The sequence below is a fragment of the Pleurodeles waltl genome, chromosome 7 (assembly GCF_031143425.1).
Source record: "Pleurodeles waltl isolate 20211129_DDA chromosome 7, aPleWal1.hap1.20221129, whole genome shotgun sequence".
Lineage (NCBI taxonomy): Eukaryota > Metazoa > Chordata > Amphibia > Caudata > Salamandridae > Pleurodeles > Pleurodeles waltl.
This window is the reverse complement of record NC_090446.1, coordinates 1,357,586,862-1,357,604,129: the sequence shown is the minus strand read 5'-3', so window position 1 is coordinate 1,357,604,129 and position 17,268 is coordinate 1,357,586,862. Positions and strand designations below refer to the sequence as shown.

General features: G+C 44.6%; 1 protein-coding gene across 1 annotated transcript in view; it reads left to right on the top strand.

Moving 5' to 3' along the window:
* LOC138247405 (leukocyte immunoglobulin-like receptor subfamily A member 2) overlaps positions 1-17,268 on the top strand; it is a 746,857-nt gene that overhangs the window by 423,914 nt on the left and 305,675 nt on the right. Inside the window, exon 5 of the mRNA XM_069202043.1 lies at positions 12,892-13,182. Coding sequence (XP_069058144.1) covers positions 12,892-13,182 — 291 coding nt within the window. The remainder of the gene's footprint in view (positions 1-12,891; positions 13,183-17,268) is intronic.

Genomic DNA, 17,268 nt, shown 5'->3' with positions numbered 1-17,268 from the left:
GTTAGCTGAGAGTGATTCTCTTTTGCCCTGACTAGAGTGGATCCTTGCTTGAACAGGGGGTAACCTGACTGTCAACCAAAGACCCCATTTCTAACACCCCCACTCTTGCCACTTGCCTGACAAGTCTGCAAGACCTACAATAAGCAGCTGACTGCTTGTGCATCAAGGGCCAGTAAACGTGGGAGACAAGCCCCTTATAGGTCTTGTCCTGCCCTAGATGTCTTGCCAAAGGCACATCATGAGCCAAACCCAGTAGGAAGGCCCTGAAGCTCTGGGGTACCACAGCATACGAGCTGACCCAGGCTCAGGAACCTTAGGCTCACTATACAGGAGGCCATCCTCCCAATATATCAGGTGAGTACCTGGCGCCTCGCCAGCCGCCTGGGCTGCAGCCTGCTGCCGCAGCCCCTCTAGAGTAGGGCACTCCTGCTGCGCTGTGCAGAATGCTTCCCTGGTGGGTCCCCCTTCTTGCTGCCACTGTGACAGCTCAGGGACCTCCCCCAGTTCAGCCACCTGCTCCCCTGTAGGTTCCGGGGCATCACCCTCAGGCTCTGCCTCCTCCCGGACCGTGGGAACCTCTAGGGCCGGTTTCCCACGCCCCCTGCCCTTCCTCTTCTTGGCAGTCCCCTGGGCCATCGTTTCAGGCTCCAGGGGCTCTTGACTACCCTGATTGGCTGCCATAGACCGGGTGGATACGCATACCCACCCAGGTAGACCCAACATCTCCAAGTGAGACCTGTGTTCCACCTCCTTCCAAGGGGAATCCTCCAGGTCGTTGCCTAGCAAACAATCAACAGCCATGGTTGGACTCACAGCTACTTTCCAGGAACCTGAGACCCCCCCCCATTCAAAGGGAACCTGCCCCACTCTGCAGAGGCGCTCAGAGTTGTCTACCGCAACTACTTGGTGAAGTACCCGGGGATCAATCTGCTCCTCAGACACCAGGTGACTCCTCACTGTAGTCACACTGGCTCCTGTGTCTCTCAGAGCCTCCACCCTCTGTCCATTGATGGTCACCCAATGCCTGTACTTCTTAGTGTTATCAGGCACTAGGTTTCTCTGGACCATCTCACTGTCCCCTAGTGAGACAAGGGTCATTTCTGCTGGTTCCCACCCACCTGAAACCAACTCCTCCCCAAGCGCTACACTGGCCAAACCCTGGGACGATGCACCAGTGGGTGCCGGTGTACTTTTGGGGCATTTGGGGTCCCCCTCACATGACCCACCTGGTCCCAAGCATTTCACTTACGTGAGGGACCACCTGCCACTGGCTTCCCTTTGGAAAACCATGGCTTCTTTTCACCAGGGGTTGGGAATCCTTACCCTGGGAATCAGTTTGGGGCCCTTTAGAGAACTCCCCCTGTTTGCCCTTACCTCCCCCTTTCATCTGAGAGGGACCCTGTCCACCCTTGGCGTGGTCTCCCCCATACTTCTTTTGGACCCTGGTGCTCTCCCAGCGGTCTGCTTCCTGCACCAGCTTCCTATGGTCAGTCAGCTTGCTGTCAATGACGTGCTGGCGCAGCTCTGGAAAACATAAACTGTACAAGTGCTCCCAAGCAATTAAATTGTAAAGCCCCTCATACGTGTTTACCTTACTGCCCTTCACCCAACCAGCCAGTGACCTGCAAAAAGAATCAACACATTCCAACCATGTTTGGAATTCCTTTATCTTGTAGGATCTAAACTTCTCCTTGTACTGCTCAGGGGTGAGACCATACCTGGTGAGTAAGGCCTCCTTCATGACAGGTTAGGTGAGATCCTGAGCATCCCCTAAGGCTGTCAGTGTGTCCCTCCCCTCTGCCTCAAAATGCTTCCACAGGGCTGCCCTCCAATGAGCTTCAGGGACCAGGTTCATGTGGAGAGCTGACTCATAACACTTGAACCACAAGTAGATATCATCCTCCCTCTTATAATCCCTCAGAAGGTCTTTTGGGATGTGTACCCTTCTCTCAGGCTGCAGTGTAGGATTGCTGCCACCATCCCTACTGGACTGACTCCTCTGATCTATCTCTTTTCAACTGAGCTCATGAGCCATTGCTAACTTCCTTTCCTCAATGGCCAGCCTTCTCTGTTCCATCTCTAGACTGAGCTTTTTCAGCTCCAATTGGTACTCCCTCTCTGCCTGTCTGTCCTGTAACTCTTCAGGTGTCAGACCCTTGGAGGACACACTGCTACCTGCCCTGGATTCTGTCTCCTGAGACATAACAGGCCCACCCACTACATCAGTGTGAGTGACTTGCAACTCATCCTCCCCCTCTGGCTCCTCATCTGTGTGCCCCTCAGCTGCTTTGGCTGTCACCCAGGCCCTCAGCGCCTTTTGCAGCTCATCCTTCCTGTATGACCTCTTAATGGGACAGCCAACATTACTACAAAACTGCTTCAACTGAGCCACTGTGTAGCTCTCCAATTTCTCCAAATCAAAAGCAGCTCCAGCTAGGGCATCTCCAGACTGAGACATGATGAGGGGTTAAAAAAAACTACAAAGTTCCAAAAACAGAAAAGCAAATTCTCAAATGAAGTTCCAGAAAAGTCAATCACAGGATCAGCGAAAAAAGAAACTGAATGCAGAGAAAAAACAGTCCAAATAGAAAAAAAAAAAAATCACAAGACTACTAGTATGTGGTCACGTAGTGGTCTGAACTCAAACAGTAGTGTACACTTAATTACTGTATGTCAAGTACAAATACAAGTCTAAATCCCAACCGCTGATCACCAATGTTAGAAATTGGGTATTTGGTTGACAGTCAGGTTACGCTCTGTTCAAGCATGGACCCTCACTCTAGTCAGGGTAAAAGAGAATCACCCTCAGCTAACCCCTGCTTACCCCCTTGGTAGCTTGGCAGAGCAGTAGTCTTAACTTCAGAGTGCTAGGTGTAAAGTATTTGTACCAACACACACAGTAACTTAATGAAACCACTACAAAATGACACAACACTGGTTTAGAAAAACAGGAAATATTTATGTAAACAAAACAAGACCAAAACGACGAAAATCCACCATACACAAGTCAAGTTATCAATTAAAAATCAAAAAGAGTCTTTAAGTAGTTTTAAAAACACACTAGCGCTGCTAGAGTGAAAATGTACCTGGTGTGTGTAAAAAATAACTCCGCACTGCGGTACTTGAGTCAAAAATCCAGCCGCACGATGATCCGAAAATCCCGTAGCGCAGGTTGTGATCTCCCAGCCTCCGTCAGCGATGCTGCGCGTCGTTTCTCCTGCTCCGTGCGTCAATTCTTCGGTCGCGTTTCCTGTGAGCGTCGTTTCTCAGCTGCGGCGGCGGACGTTTTTCTCAGCCGCAGATCGAATTCGCGTCAATTTTTTCCCCGCACGGCGCTCTGTGCGTGGATATTCTTCTCTTTAGCTGCCAGCTTCTCCTTTCAGAGTCCCAGGAACTAGATGGGCACCACAGGGCAGAGTAGGAGTCTCTCCAGAGACTCCAGGTGCTGGCAGAGAGAAGTCTTTGCTGTCCCTGAGACTTCAAACAACAGGAGGCAATCTCTAGATCAAGCCCTTGGAGATTTCTTCTCAAGATGGAAGGCACACAAAGTCCAGTCTTTGCCCTCTTACTCTGGTAGAAGCAGCAACTGCAGGATAGCTCCACAAAGCACAGTTACAGGCAGGGCAGCTCTTCTTCCTCAGCTATTCAGCTCTTCTCCAGGCAGAGGTTCCTCTTGGTTCCAGAAGTGTTTCTCAAGTCTGTAGATTTGGGTGCCCTTCTTATACCCATTTTAGTCTTTGAAGTCACCTTTCTTCAAAGGGGACTCACACCTACTTGTGAAATCCTTCCTTGCCCAGGCAAGGCCTCAGACACACATCAGGGGGTTGGAGTCTGCATTGTCAGAGGCAGGCACAGTCCTTTCAGATGAGAGTGACCACTCCACCCCTCCCGCCTAGCAGAGATGGCTAATTAGGAAATGCAGGCTACAACCCAGCTCCCTTTGTGTCACTGTCTAGTGTGAGGTGAAAAACAACCCAACTGTCAAACTGACCCAGACAGGGAATCCACAAACAAGGCAGAGTCACAGAATGGTTTAAGCAGGAAAATGCTCACTTTCTAAAAGTGTCATTTTCAAACACACAGGGGGTCATTCTAAGTCTGGTGGGCGGCGGAGGCCGCCCGCCAGACTTCCCCCCTCCAAAATACCGCTCCGCGGTCGCAAGACCACTGAGGGTATTTTGGCTTTTGCACTGGGCTGGCGGGCGACCGCCAAAAGGCCGCCCGCCAGCCCAGTGCAAAAACCCTTCCCGCAAAAATTGAGCCGGCGGAGTGGGAAGGTGCGACGGGTGCAGTGGCACCCGTCGCGTATTTCAGTGTCTGCAATGCAGACACTGAAATACAAAGTGGGGCCCTCTTACGGGGGCCACTGCAGTGCCCATGCCATTGGCATGGGCACTGCAGGGGCCCCCAGGGGCCCCACGACAACCCATACCGCCATCCTGTTCCTGGCGGGAGAACCGCCAGGAACAGGATGGCGGTATGGGCTGTCAGAATCCCCCATGGCGGCGCAGCAAGCTGCGCCGCCATGGGGGATTCCCAGGGCAGCGGAAAACCGTCGGGAGACCGCCGGTTTTCCACTTCTGACCGCGGCAAAACCGCCGCGGTCAGAATGCCCTGCGGGGCACCGCCAGCCTGTTGTCGGTGCTCCCGCCGACCCTGGCCCCGGCGGTAAGGAACCGCCGGGGTCAGAATCACCCCCACAATCTCAAAACCAACTTTACTAAAAGATGTATTTTTAATTTGTGAGTTCAGGGACCCCAAACTCCACATGTCCATCTACTCTCTAGGGGAATCTACACTTTAATCATATTTAAAGGTAGCCCCCATATTATCCTATGAGAGAGACAGGCCTTGCAACAGTGAAAAACGAAATTGGCAGTATTTCACTGTCAGGACATATAAACCACATTACTATATATCCTACCTTATCCATACACTGCACCCTGCCCTTGGGGCTACTTGCCAAGTCGAATTTACAGTGTAATAATACACACACAGACACTGCAGTGGCAGGTCTGAGACATGATTACAGGGTTACTTGTGTGGGTGCACAACCAGTGCTGCAGGCCCACTAGTAACATTTGATTTACAGGCCCTGGGCACCTCTAGTGCACTTTACTAGGGACTTAACAGTAAAACAAATATGCCAATCATGGAGAACCAATTACATACACATTTTAAACAGGAGCACTTGCACTTTAGCACTGGTTAGCAGTGGTAAAGTGCCCAGAGTAATAAAAACAGCAAAATCAGAGTCCAGCACACATCAAAACCCTGGGGAACAGAGGCAAAAAGTTAAGGGAGACCACGCCAAGGATGAAAAGTCTAACAGAGATTAACATACATAAAACCTACTGCACACCTTACAATTTTAAGTTAAATGCATCACCAAATCATTTATTAGCCAATGTTATTACTGCATGGCATTAGATATAACTACAATGTGCATTTATTTTCCTGCACATATCCATCTTCAAGGTAATAAACCAATAAAAACCAATGTACGTGTGGTTAAATAAATATTTATTTTAACACTCATAATATACTTCAGATGTTATGAATTATAATTTTCAAAAATAATTGTCTTCATTAGTCTGTTTAATATAAATGCACAACATCTGCCACTGCAACACGCTGTGCCCAACAGTGGAGGTCAAATGTGCTCATGTTTATATTTTCATTCTCAGTTAGGCCTTTTAGTGTGTAAATATTAAATGTGATATGCTGACGTCTATGCCACTAATTGATTAGAGTGGGATTTGTCACATGGGCCATTTGAGATACATGGACATACTTCGGCCTCTGATAGTTTCTCACATTTTTGTTATTCATAACATTATGTGCCTCATTACGAGTCTGATGGTCGGACTGCCTCCAGGTTGCGGCGGTCCTAATCTGCCAGGGGATTACGGCCCCCTTCTGCGCCAGAGGTTTCATGACGGTACAGACGTCATGAAAATGCTGGTGGAGAACCAGTGCAGGGGGCCCCAGAGGGACCCCTGAACTGCCTATGCACTTGGCATGGGCAGTGCAGGGGCAGCCCTGGCTAGCACCATTGCAATGTTAGCAGACAGTTAACATTGTAAGGGTGCTGGTGCACCCTGTGCTCTACAGCATTGCTGCCGGCTCAATTACGAACCAGAGACAATGCTGTAGGCTGTTTCCCACCCCCTGACCTGGTGGGAAACTCATAATGGGGCTGGCAGCGAGGTAGCCTGTATGGTAGCAACCCCCCAGTCGGAAGTTCGGCGGACAGTGTAAACAGTCCACTGAACTCCTAATCAGCCCCAATATGTTGAATTAAAATGCATGTTAATATTAAATGCAGATTCAACTGTTGTACCATACTTTAAGATGGAAGCCGAAATGGTCAGTGCCTGCTATATCTTTGGAAAAAGATGACACTCATGCAATGAAAGTCGCATGTCAAACAAGAACAAAAGTGAGCCAGGGTGTGGGAGCCATCTTTAACTCTAGTTTATCAGGGCACTTATCTGGAAGAACCTCGCCTCCCAAAGACTGCATTGTTGTCTGCTTACGTCTCGTTCAGTTGGAAGACTGATTCATGCTGCAGCTGTCCTGTGGAATCTTCTAGTTATTGGAGTACTATGGTTAGCCTTTGTATTGACCTGTTATTGGAGTACCACGATCAGCTAAAGATGGTATTGTTTGGGATAGACATCACAAACTAAGTTTATGTTCTTGACTTGGAGTGATAATCTCTCATTTTTTCTAAAGATGTTGAACAATGTATTTGATTTTGCTTTCTGAATGTGTTAAGAACTGCATTCGATATTCAAAGTAGTTGAACAATGAGGTTTTCTGCATATAACATTCCACTAAGAGGAGTTAGACGTTAGGCTGATATTTTCTATTAATCTATGGCTTCAGAAAAACCATGTTGTGTTAAGAAGCGCATGTAGCTGCAGAATGTTACCCAACTCTAATAGATACATCATACACAGTAAGCAATATAGTTCAGTTCAAGAGAATAAGTTGTGATGTTGTTTATTTATTCTCTTCAACACCAAAGCGCATGAGACAAATCCATACAGAGCCAATAAAGGGTGCTATGTAGTGTTGTGAGTTGTTCCCATTTCCCCTTTACCCCTGTGTAGTCAGGAGTGGATTTTAGTCACCTTAAAGTACAAAGTGGGTGTGACAGAGCATCATTGAAGTCCAGTCATCCATGCAGTTGAACCGTGAGTCTGACACCACCCACTTTGCACATGAAATAGTGCTTTACATCACGTTGCTTGATATTCATAGTGTCCTGGGAAACTTAGTGGAGATATTGAAATAGAGGCAGGAGTACTTAATCTCTTAAGAGGGATCAAGCTCTTGAATTGAGACCGAAAGAAGTGCGTGGAAATACAATCTAAAAAATGAATGGTTTTTAGCCAAACATAGATAGTTGTATTCACTGAATCTTGACTGGGAGACAGCTTTAATCCTAACTTGGGAACTGTGGTACCTACTGGCTTTATATTCTTATGCCAAGCCAGAGAGGGGGAAAAGTGAGTGGTGTTTCTATTACTTTCAGAGCTTACTGAGGAATCTCTGTGGCCTTGAATTTCAAGCACACTATCTCCAAGATCCTAGTGTGCCCCTTCCCACTCAGACACTCACTCAATGTCACTTCCACGCAGTCACTCACTCATTCAGATCATCCTTCTTGTTTACATCCTCCAGATTCAAGAGATAAATGTCTTCAAAACTTTGGCACATCACAACTTCATATTTTTACCGGTTTATTGTTCCATAGTATATTAGTGAATGTCCAAACATTGAATGTTCATATCTATTCTTATGTATTCAAAACATAGAACTACATCAAAGGCTGAAGTAATTGGAGATAGTCCGCAGCTACAGATTTAACTGTTCAATACACTCTGACAGCCAACACATGTTTCTTCAACAACTTGACTTTTTCTAGGCTGTAAATGCAATTTAAAAAAAAAGAATCCTTATCAAGTTACTTTTCACAACTGTCTTGCATTCTATTGTAGAGGGTCAGTGCATGCTAATCAACACCTACTACCAATAACAAACCTGTATAAGAGAGTGTGGCACCCCTAATGGTTATAAGAGGCCGTGTGAACAGAAATTACCTGAGTAGCAAAGTCTCATGCCAAGTCCAAAACAACCAACTAGAAACACCAAAGCAGAGTGACAGAAACTTTGAACTGAAGGAAAGTGACAAAAAAGTACCCATGGTGAGGTTCTGTGACAAGTATATGTCCCACTTATTACAAACCATAAATAGTATAAAGAAAAAATGAAACGAAAGGGGCAACTCCTTATGAAGAAGTGGAGATCATTCTGTAAAGAGTATGTTTCTAGAGTGTGTAGTGGTTCCTGTCCTTAAGATGCTGTTGCATACTCAGCATGTACATAAAACATTGCTCGTGCATAAATTAGCTCTGAAGAGAATCTTAATGAGTTGTGAAGTCCTTGGTAAGTATGTGGTCCAATGTATTTGACTCAGACCATGGTAAGTCTGAAAATCTAAAATTAAATACAATTATAAATATATGTAAATGCTAGGGGACCAAATCATAAGTAATGGCTAAAGAAAAAACGATCATGTTTAGTCTGTGCGAATGGCTGAAAAAACAATAAGTGCAAAAACAGGGAATTATAAAAAGTGTACAGGAGCGTGCAAACATGCTCTAAGTGGTCATATGCTTCCCAATATTATGCTTTATTTTGTGGGTGAAGCACAACGTTGTCCTTGCAGTCAGCCACGGTAATGTGTTAGTAGAGACGCTGTGTTGAAATACAACTGCGTGGGAAAATAAGCGGAGTCGAGTTTAAAGGTTCCGGTGCTAATAACGAGTTACAAAGATGCACTCGAAATAGGCATTAACAACGATAGTACTGGAGGCTAAGAAGCCTCATAGAGAGTATCAAAATGAGTATGTACTTGCCCGTCCTGTATTCAAAGTCGAATCCGACCACGCATGTTTGTGAACGCTTGAGCCGGTTCTGCCATGTTGCTTTTATGTGTCCAGGAGGACAAGAAAAACAGAAAAGGGACTCGCAAAATGCTGTCTCTACGTTGAGATTCATTATGACGCGTAATAGGAAAAACGCTCAGTGGCCATATTTGAAAAGCAAATGTATGTGTGTAAACTAGTACAGTCATTCGAAAAAAAAAATTGAGCATAGATAGCACAAAGAATATGGAGAAAAGCGTAATGAATAAAATTGGTGAAAATAAAATAGTGCATGAAGAATAGAAGAGCCCGTTCACCAAAAGCTGGGGTTAATAATGTGGTCTTCGGTCATCTTATGAAACATATTGGATTTAAATGGCGTGACAAATGACGAGATAGTTATACAATATACCCCACACAAAGTAGGAGTAGAAAGAGAGTAAGAACAAAGGACGTCACACATAAATGATATATTGTTATGGGGGTCTGGTATTAAGACACTTAAACAGAGGAGCATGTAGGCAAAGATCTGCTGAACAGGTGTGCCAACACAAGGGCAATTGTATATATATATGAGCATGCGTAATATACAGAAACATAAGTATATACAATGTGCAAATGAGATCAACCATGAGGGAGAGACCGTCACAAGTCCAAGTCATGGCTTATCAAATGATAAAAGCAATACAAATCGATTATGAGTGTCCATGCCAAGATGAGACAATAACGTACATGTAAATTTAACTTAAGACATTTATAAGAAAACATGCAGGCCCTTTTCTATATTCAGTCCCTCCTCTACTTCTCAGAGTTTAATGATCCATCTACTTTCTAGACACCTGAGCAGAAGGGTCTTCTTACCGCCCCTAGGGCATTTGCCCAAAGTAGCAATACCATGTGTTGTGATCCCCAAGATCTCCCTATGAGCATGGGCCGAATTGTAATGTACTGCAAAGGGATATTCAGTATTGTTGTTTTTAATGGCCCTAATATGTTCTTGCAATATTTCCTTGTAAGCTCTAATCGTGCTGCCTATGTATATTCGTTTGCAAACACAGATGAGACAGTAGACAACAAATCTGGTGTTACAGTTCATAATGTGTGTGATTTGGTGTGTGATACCCGTATTGTAACAAAACGATCTGGTCTTGTCAATCGTGTAGTTACATATATTACACCAACCACATTTGTAAAAACCTGGAGGGGGCTGTGCAATCCACATATCCTTACTAGCAGGTGGTAAGTAGCTGTGGCAAAGTCGGTCCCTTATAGTTCGACCTCTACTGTGTGTAATGTCTGGTCTGCTTTTAATGCCACCTTTAAGTGTGTTGTCTGAAAGTAGAAGTGACCAATTATTTTTAGGATCTTGTAAACATTCGGGCTTGCTGTACTATAAGGTATTATTATTAATGATAAACAAGTCATTTTAGAGTCCTTCTTATGGCCTGTATTGGCAAGTAAGGAAGACCTCTTTACTGTCTTAATCCTTCTGTGAGTCTCTTTGATGAGCTTACTGGGGTAGCCTCGAGTTAGGAAGCGTTTTTCCAATTCCTGTAGTTCGTGTGTGAAAATCTCATCGTCGCAACAATTATGTCTTATTCTAATGGCTTCACCAAAGGGACTTGTTTTGATCTGTGAATATGGGTGGGCACTATTAGCATGCAAAATAGAGTTTGATGCAGTTGGTTTCCTGAAAAGTTTGAAACAAATGTTGTTGTCCTGAATATACAGGGTGATGTCTAAAAAATTAACAGTAGTGGTGCTATACTCATTAGTAAATTTGATGTTGAAGGTATTTTGATTAAGGTGAGTGATGAATAGGTCTAGAGAGATAGAATTGCCTGACCAAAAGAGAAGATCATCAATATACCGACTCCAAAACAATATGTGCTGCGTGAGCTCGGGGGAACAGTTGTGCCAAATGTGCTCTTTTTCATAGTACCCTATATAGAGGTTTGCGAAAGATGGTGAGAATTTTGCACCCATGGCAACTCCCTGAATTTGTTGGTACCATGAGCCTTTATGTAAAAACACATTGTTATTTATAACAGTCTGTATTAGGTCCATAAGCATGCATGAGTGTTGTAGCAAAGTGGCCTCTCTGTTGTCCAGATAATGTATTGCAAACATACCCTCTTTTTTGGGTATGCAGGTGTAAAGAGACATAACGTCTCAGGTGGCTAGAATATGACCCTTCGTCCATTCATAATCGGAGATCTGATAAAGTAAATCTTTTGTATCTCTAATGTATGATGAAAGATTTTGTACCATAGGTTGTAGATATATGTCAATGTATTCTGGTAGTTTCTCAGTCGGGGAGTCAATACCAGAAATAATAGGTCTACACAGAGGAAAATTATCCGTCTTGTGTACCTTAGGAAGAGTGTAGATACAAGGATATTGGGGTGTAGGATTGAACATGTACCTGAACTCTAAATCCGTCAAAAGACCCAAGTCTCTCTAATAGCCTAGTTTTCCTCCTATGTTCTTACTTATTCTGCTCATGGGGTTGTGTGTCAATTTTTTGTACGCCACATCTTGTGATAGTTGCCTGTTAATTTCTCCAATGTAATCCTCACGATTCATTATTACGATGTTACCTCCTTTATCTGCCTCCTTGATGACTGTATCCTGGGCGCGTGATAGAGTACATAATGCTTTGTGTTCATTCCTGTTGATGTTGTATGAGAAAAGCTTACGTTTATTGGAATACCTTTTTTCCATACAATAGAGATCATTAGTGACAAGTTTGTGAAACAGATCAATAGTATTATCTGATGGTAATGTGGGAGTGTATTTAGAAGCTAGTTTTAGTCCGCTATCAATCACCCCTAAGGTGTCTAAACCTAGGTCCCGTAGTATCTCTTCACAGGAGGGTGTGGCCGTAGTGTTAGTTGTGTCCTGTAAGGATAATAGAGTCTGTACATCCTTAAGATCTTTAATAGACAGTTCACACGATGGAGTGACATTGGGTATGGATGAAGGCACAGTTGGTCTGTCCTTAAAATGTTTGTATAACTTGCATTTGCGTATGAATTTGAATAAGCTGATATGAATGTCCGTGAAGTCTGGCAAAGATGTAGGCACAAACCCCAAGCCCTTAGTCAAAACACTTACTGATTAGTATCAAGTACTTTATTGGAAAGATTAATAGCACATACATCATTATTATTCGAAGTGGAGGTGGTGCTGTTGGGACCTAATTTTTCATGTTGCGTGAGACTGACCTGGCGGTTACACCTGCCTTGTCCTTTTCCACTTGTTGCATTCTTTCTTTTGCGTCTTCTGGTTCTCTTCGGTAAGAATCTTGTCCTTTTCGTGTTTGTGTCTGAACTCTGCGGAACTTCTTCCAATAAAAAAGATGATTTTGCATTAGAGATAGTACTCTGCTCCTAAGCTGAACTGCTGGCTTCCTCATTGACTATGCTGGAGCCACTCGACGGGTCTGTATCAATATTAGTAGTGTTAAGAGGTGTAGTGCAGTGTGCCGCTAGTCTTTGATTACTGGATGTTCTTTTACGGCCAATTAACATATCGGTATAATATAAGAGTTTTGTTAAACTAGGTGCTACAGAAGCAATCCCCAATTGTAATAAGAATAAGTGATTAATTTGCCTTTATAGGTGCAGGTGGTGGGCACTGGCACCCATTTTTGAGCACCTGAAATTATTTGTTATTGTCAGAATTTGGTCCAAAGCAAAAGAGAGGCAGAAACGGGAGGAAGAATGACGAAAAGACAGAAATGGAACAGTGATCAAGGGATGAAAAGAATCTGCTTGTGTGAGATAAAGAGAAAGGACGTGCAGGGCGATGAAAGAGACAAGAAATGGAATCAATATTATGTATTCAGCGACCCTGTCATGCAGCACGCGATTTAAGTAAACTTTGGCCAATTTAAACTCTGATGACTCACAATGCCATTCAACAAAATATTTCTCATTGCTTCTTTCAGGTCCGCCCAGGCCGTCCATCTCCTTTGAGGCTGTGCGGGGCGTAGAAGGAGATTACAGAATTAGCTGCTCAGCACCCCAAGACATGACAGTGAAAACATTTTTTCTGTACAAAGATGGAGCGCAGGCACCTCTAACTGATCGCGTGCCTTCATCTGGGAGCCACGGCGTGACGTTTCTCATCAGCGGCGTGAATGCTAGAGCTGGTACGAAGTACAAGTGTTCATACCAGATCCTGGGGTCAGGAGAATATGTGATTTCACAGCTCAGTGACCCTGTGCAGATTGAGAAAGGTGAGCTGCATAACTTTTTTAGGTTTAAAAACGGGAAATCTCATAGGTGAAAAAAAAAGGAAAAGTTAAGTACATCCTTTAATTTTTTCCTGTTCAGAAAAAGAGGCTTGTCTTGGATATACTCGGATGCAACCTCTGTGAAGTTTCTCTTTCCAACAATAACCACTAGGACACTTCGGATAAGTTTTAAGAATGAGTTATGTTCAGTCCAAACATGAACGTGTTCTCTTTCAGGAGACCAGCCTGCGACCTACCTCCAGTTGAATCTCAACATTGCAATATAGATCCTCACAGCGAGATCTAAGAGACCCTCAGTCCCTCTGTGGCCCTCGAAGCTATTTAGACCCCCCCTTGTCAGTGAGAGTTCCTTTCCTTGTTCTCACACTAGATGCAACTACCTACCAACCTTAGCTCTCCGGCAACCATACTTTCCATTCCACCCAGACACTTCCCTATTCTGCAGCTCCTATATAAACATTTACGATTCAAGCAAATGTAAAACTATCCTGCCCAGTCATACACAATACAAATATATGCGTATACAAGTACATTTGCATTTGTTTTTTACATACCCATTTACGTAGCAAAGTTAATCTACCTTTTGTAAAGCACTTTCTGGAATCTTCAGATCAATAATTAAAATCCTAGTAAGAAATCTCTCCCAATAGTCTCATCCCTGCTTAGAGCCTGATCAGATAATGTAACTCGAGGAGTTGTTGCTTGTAGTGTGAAAGAACGGCTTTTTATCTACGAGCCCCTGGTCCCCCCTGACATGGTGCTGAAACCCACAAGGGGGTGTGGCGCTCTTCATTCTGGAGACACTGTTCTTGATGTACTAATGGATGTGCAGGATGAGGATGCAGAAGGTAAATTGTTATGGAAAAATGTAAAAGACCAGCTAAGGCTGAGGAATACTGTTGCTTAGTAAAGAAATTCCAGATAAAAGCTGGGAAACCGAGGGAAACTCATCCAAAGTATAGTTCTGTGATCATTTTAGAAATAGAAGATTTTTATATGACAGATCCAATTTTCCGTAAATATGCTGGTGTCGACAATGACAGAATTTGATAAGCCTGATAATTGTTCCATGCATAACAGTGTTGAAGGATGAGTTTTAATATGTGTTTGTGAACACTGACAGGTTTTGGCCATGTACACCAAAATATTACTCTAAATACTATAGTGAATTGAAAATTGTAAATGTATATAGCACTTATGACCCCCGACGAGGCATTGAAGCACTTTTTGCAGCGAGTAGCATGCTACTCCAGAACCCAAGATTAGTATATTAGGAAGCTAGTGCATTTTTTTCTCTTGTGCATTAGGTTTGTTAGAATTGTGCTCTTTTTAAATGGCAGGCATTTTAAAAAGTGTGAAGTGTTTCCTGTCCTGCATGTATGCGGTGGTGGAAGCTAAATGTAGCTGTATGATTTTGTAATGTGTTCCACTTGTGAGAGAAGGAGTATGCTACTTACCTTGCAAGTATCTATTCATTGCTATCAGTGCAGCAGTTTTACGTGGTTACTAGAGTTTGAGGTTCGGAAAGGAAGATAGGAGTGGGCTGGAAAAGTGGAAGTAGTGAGTTGTTTTGTAAGTAGTAGTCATGTGTGCTTGTTAGTTAGGTGCCATGGCTAAGGGAGTGGTGAAAGATTAAGAAGGATATTTGGGAGTTCATAGTTGTGAGATGTGTTGGTATGAGTCAGAGGTAATAGGGATTGGAAGGACAGAAGGGTTTTTTATAAGAAAGTGTTGAAACATTACAATATATATATATATATATATATATATATATATATATTTATATATATATATATATATATATATGTACATAGATAGATATATATATATATATATATATATATACACATTTATTCATGTATACTCATGGTCCTTGGTAATCTTTTGTTTCCTTGATTAAACTCCCCTAAATAAATATCCATATGTACATTGAAGTTTCAATATTTACATGATCTGCTGTGCAAATTTATCACGTGGTACATTTTATGGTTTCAAGTAACTGTAACTAACACACCTATACATATATATATATATATGTACATATATATGTTTTGGACCTGGCCCTTCTGGCAGGCTCATCCCCTGACTTTTTGCCTCCTTCCTCCTTTTTTTTTTCTGACCTCCCGCTGTTGGCTCTAGGACTCTGAGCACTTTATCACTGATCAGTGCTAAAGTGCAGGTGCTCTCCCTTCTAAAGTTGGTATGATTGATGTATACCTAATTGACATATTTAATTTACTTATAAGTCCCTTGTACAGTGGTATCTCTATACCCAGGGCCTGTAATGCTACTAGTGGGCCTGCAGCGCTGCTTGCACCACACACTGAAGTAGCCTTTTAAACCTGTCTCAGGCCTGCTAGCACAGGGCCTGTGTGCGCAGTTTTCTGCCATAGGGACCTGGCATCTAACTGTACTTGCCAGGCCCAGAACTCCCCTCTGAATACATGTAAGTCACCCCTAAGGTAAGCCCCAGCTTGCCTTTGGGCAGGATGTTATGCATGTTTGAAGAAGGCAGGACATGTGCCAGGTAGCGTGGCCTGTCCTGGTAGTGACCAAAAGCCTATTTGGTTTCTCACTGCCGTGAGTGCTGCCTTCTCATAGGATTGCATTGGAAATGCCCTGCCTTATGTATAGGGGGTATTGTCTGATTTATGAGGGGTAGCGTAGGCATGTTTGGTATGGATGCAATGGTAGTAAGAAATGCTGCTTACTGGTGTGAGTGGATTTTTTATTACTATTAAAGAAATGCCACTTCTAGAAAGTGAGCATTTCTCTGTGCTTATGACTCTGGTGTTTTGCAGCTTGACTCTAACCCACGTCTGGGCAGAGTGACAGTTGGGCTTTGTGCATACTTTTCAGACAGCCTGTAGACAGGGAGGGTAGAGGTGTCACAGAGGTGCATCTGCATACTGAATAGTCTTGCTGGGCTGAGAGAAGGGAGAGGCGAGGCCTGGCCTCACACAATAGGGTTGTTTAGCCCCAACTGATGTTTGGAGCCTGTGCTGGAAGAGAGAGGGGGCATTCCCAGAACCAGTTGTAACTGGTTGGTTGGAATCTCCTCTTCCTCTTCTTTGTAAACACACTGTAAAACTGAGTATAAGTACAGGGGAATTTTCCCCACAATTTGGTGACACTTTGGAACTTACATGGAACTGGACACAGAATGCTGGAGGGGCTCACTAGGAGAGACTGCCATCTGCCTGCACCCCCTTGAGCTGGCCTGCTGCTGGGTCCTGCCACCTGTGCTCCATTTTCCTTAATTTTTGTCCCGTTGGGGAAGAGTGCCGTGGCCCCTGACCTCTGCAACTGCCTGAAGCACATGAGGCGTGGTTCTTAATCACATAGCGCTGGGAGAGTGCTTTATTTTCTGGTCACGAGGCACCCTGAGGGCGCCTTGTGCTTTAAAGAAATAGCACCTCGAGGAGTGTTTCCTATCAAGATTATTTGCGCTTCAAAGCGTGTTGCTGCTCTGAGAGAATCACCACTGTGACCCGGGTTTTATAAATTATCAAAGCACGAGGAACGATCTGCTTCTGTGCCCCTGGGGTGCCATCGATTGAAGAAAAGGAGCAAGCGCACTCCTACCGTTCCCTCGGGGCGAAGCGCTCTCTGAGGAGCAACCCCGGGCCACAGGCAGGCACCCATTCTGGTGCCTGCCCTCTGTTACGGACCAGGCAGGCCTGTTTCTGCAGACAGAAGCCGGGTGGGGGGAAGGAAGCGTCATTGGAGGCTTCCCCGCCCCACCAGGCCCCCTTGTTGTCTTTGTGGATGTGCAGGGGGGGAAGGAAGCCTCATTGGAGGCTCTCCGTGCCCCAACCGAGGACCCCAATCACATTGCCAGACCGCAGGTGGGGCAGAAGCCTCGCTGGAGGCCGCCCGCATCGCCGGTCCCCCGTGGTGGCCCCCAGTAGTTATGCACTTCAGGTCCCCCTCTGGAGGGCCAGTTGAGGCCCAGGAGGGACCCATTAGAAAACCAGAGGGAGCGCGTGTTGCCCCCCTCCTCCCCCAATCATCTGAGTGGCCCCCAGAGTGAGCACACGGAGCACCGGAGGCCCCAATTTGTTCTTC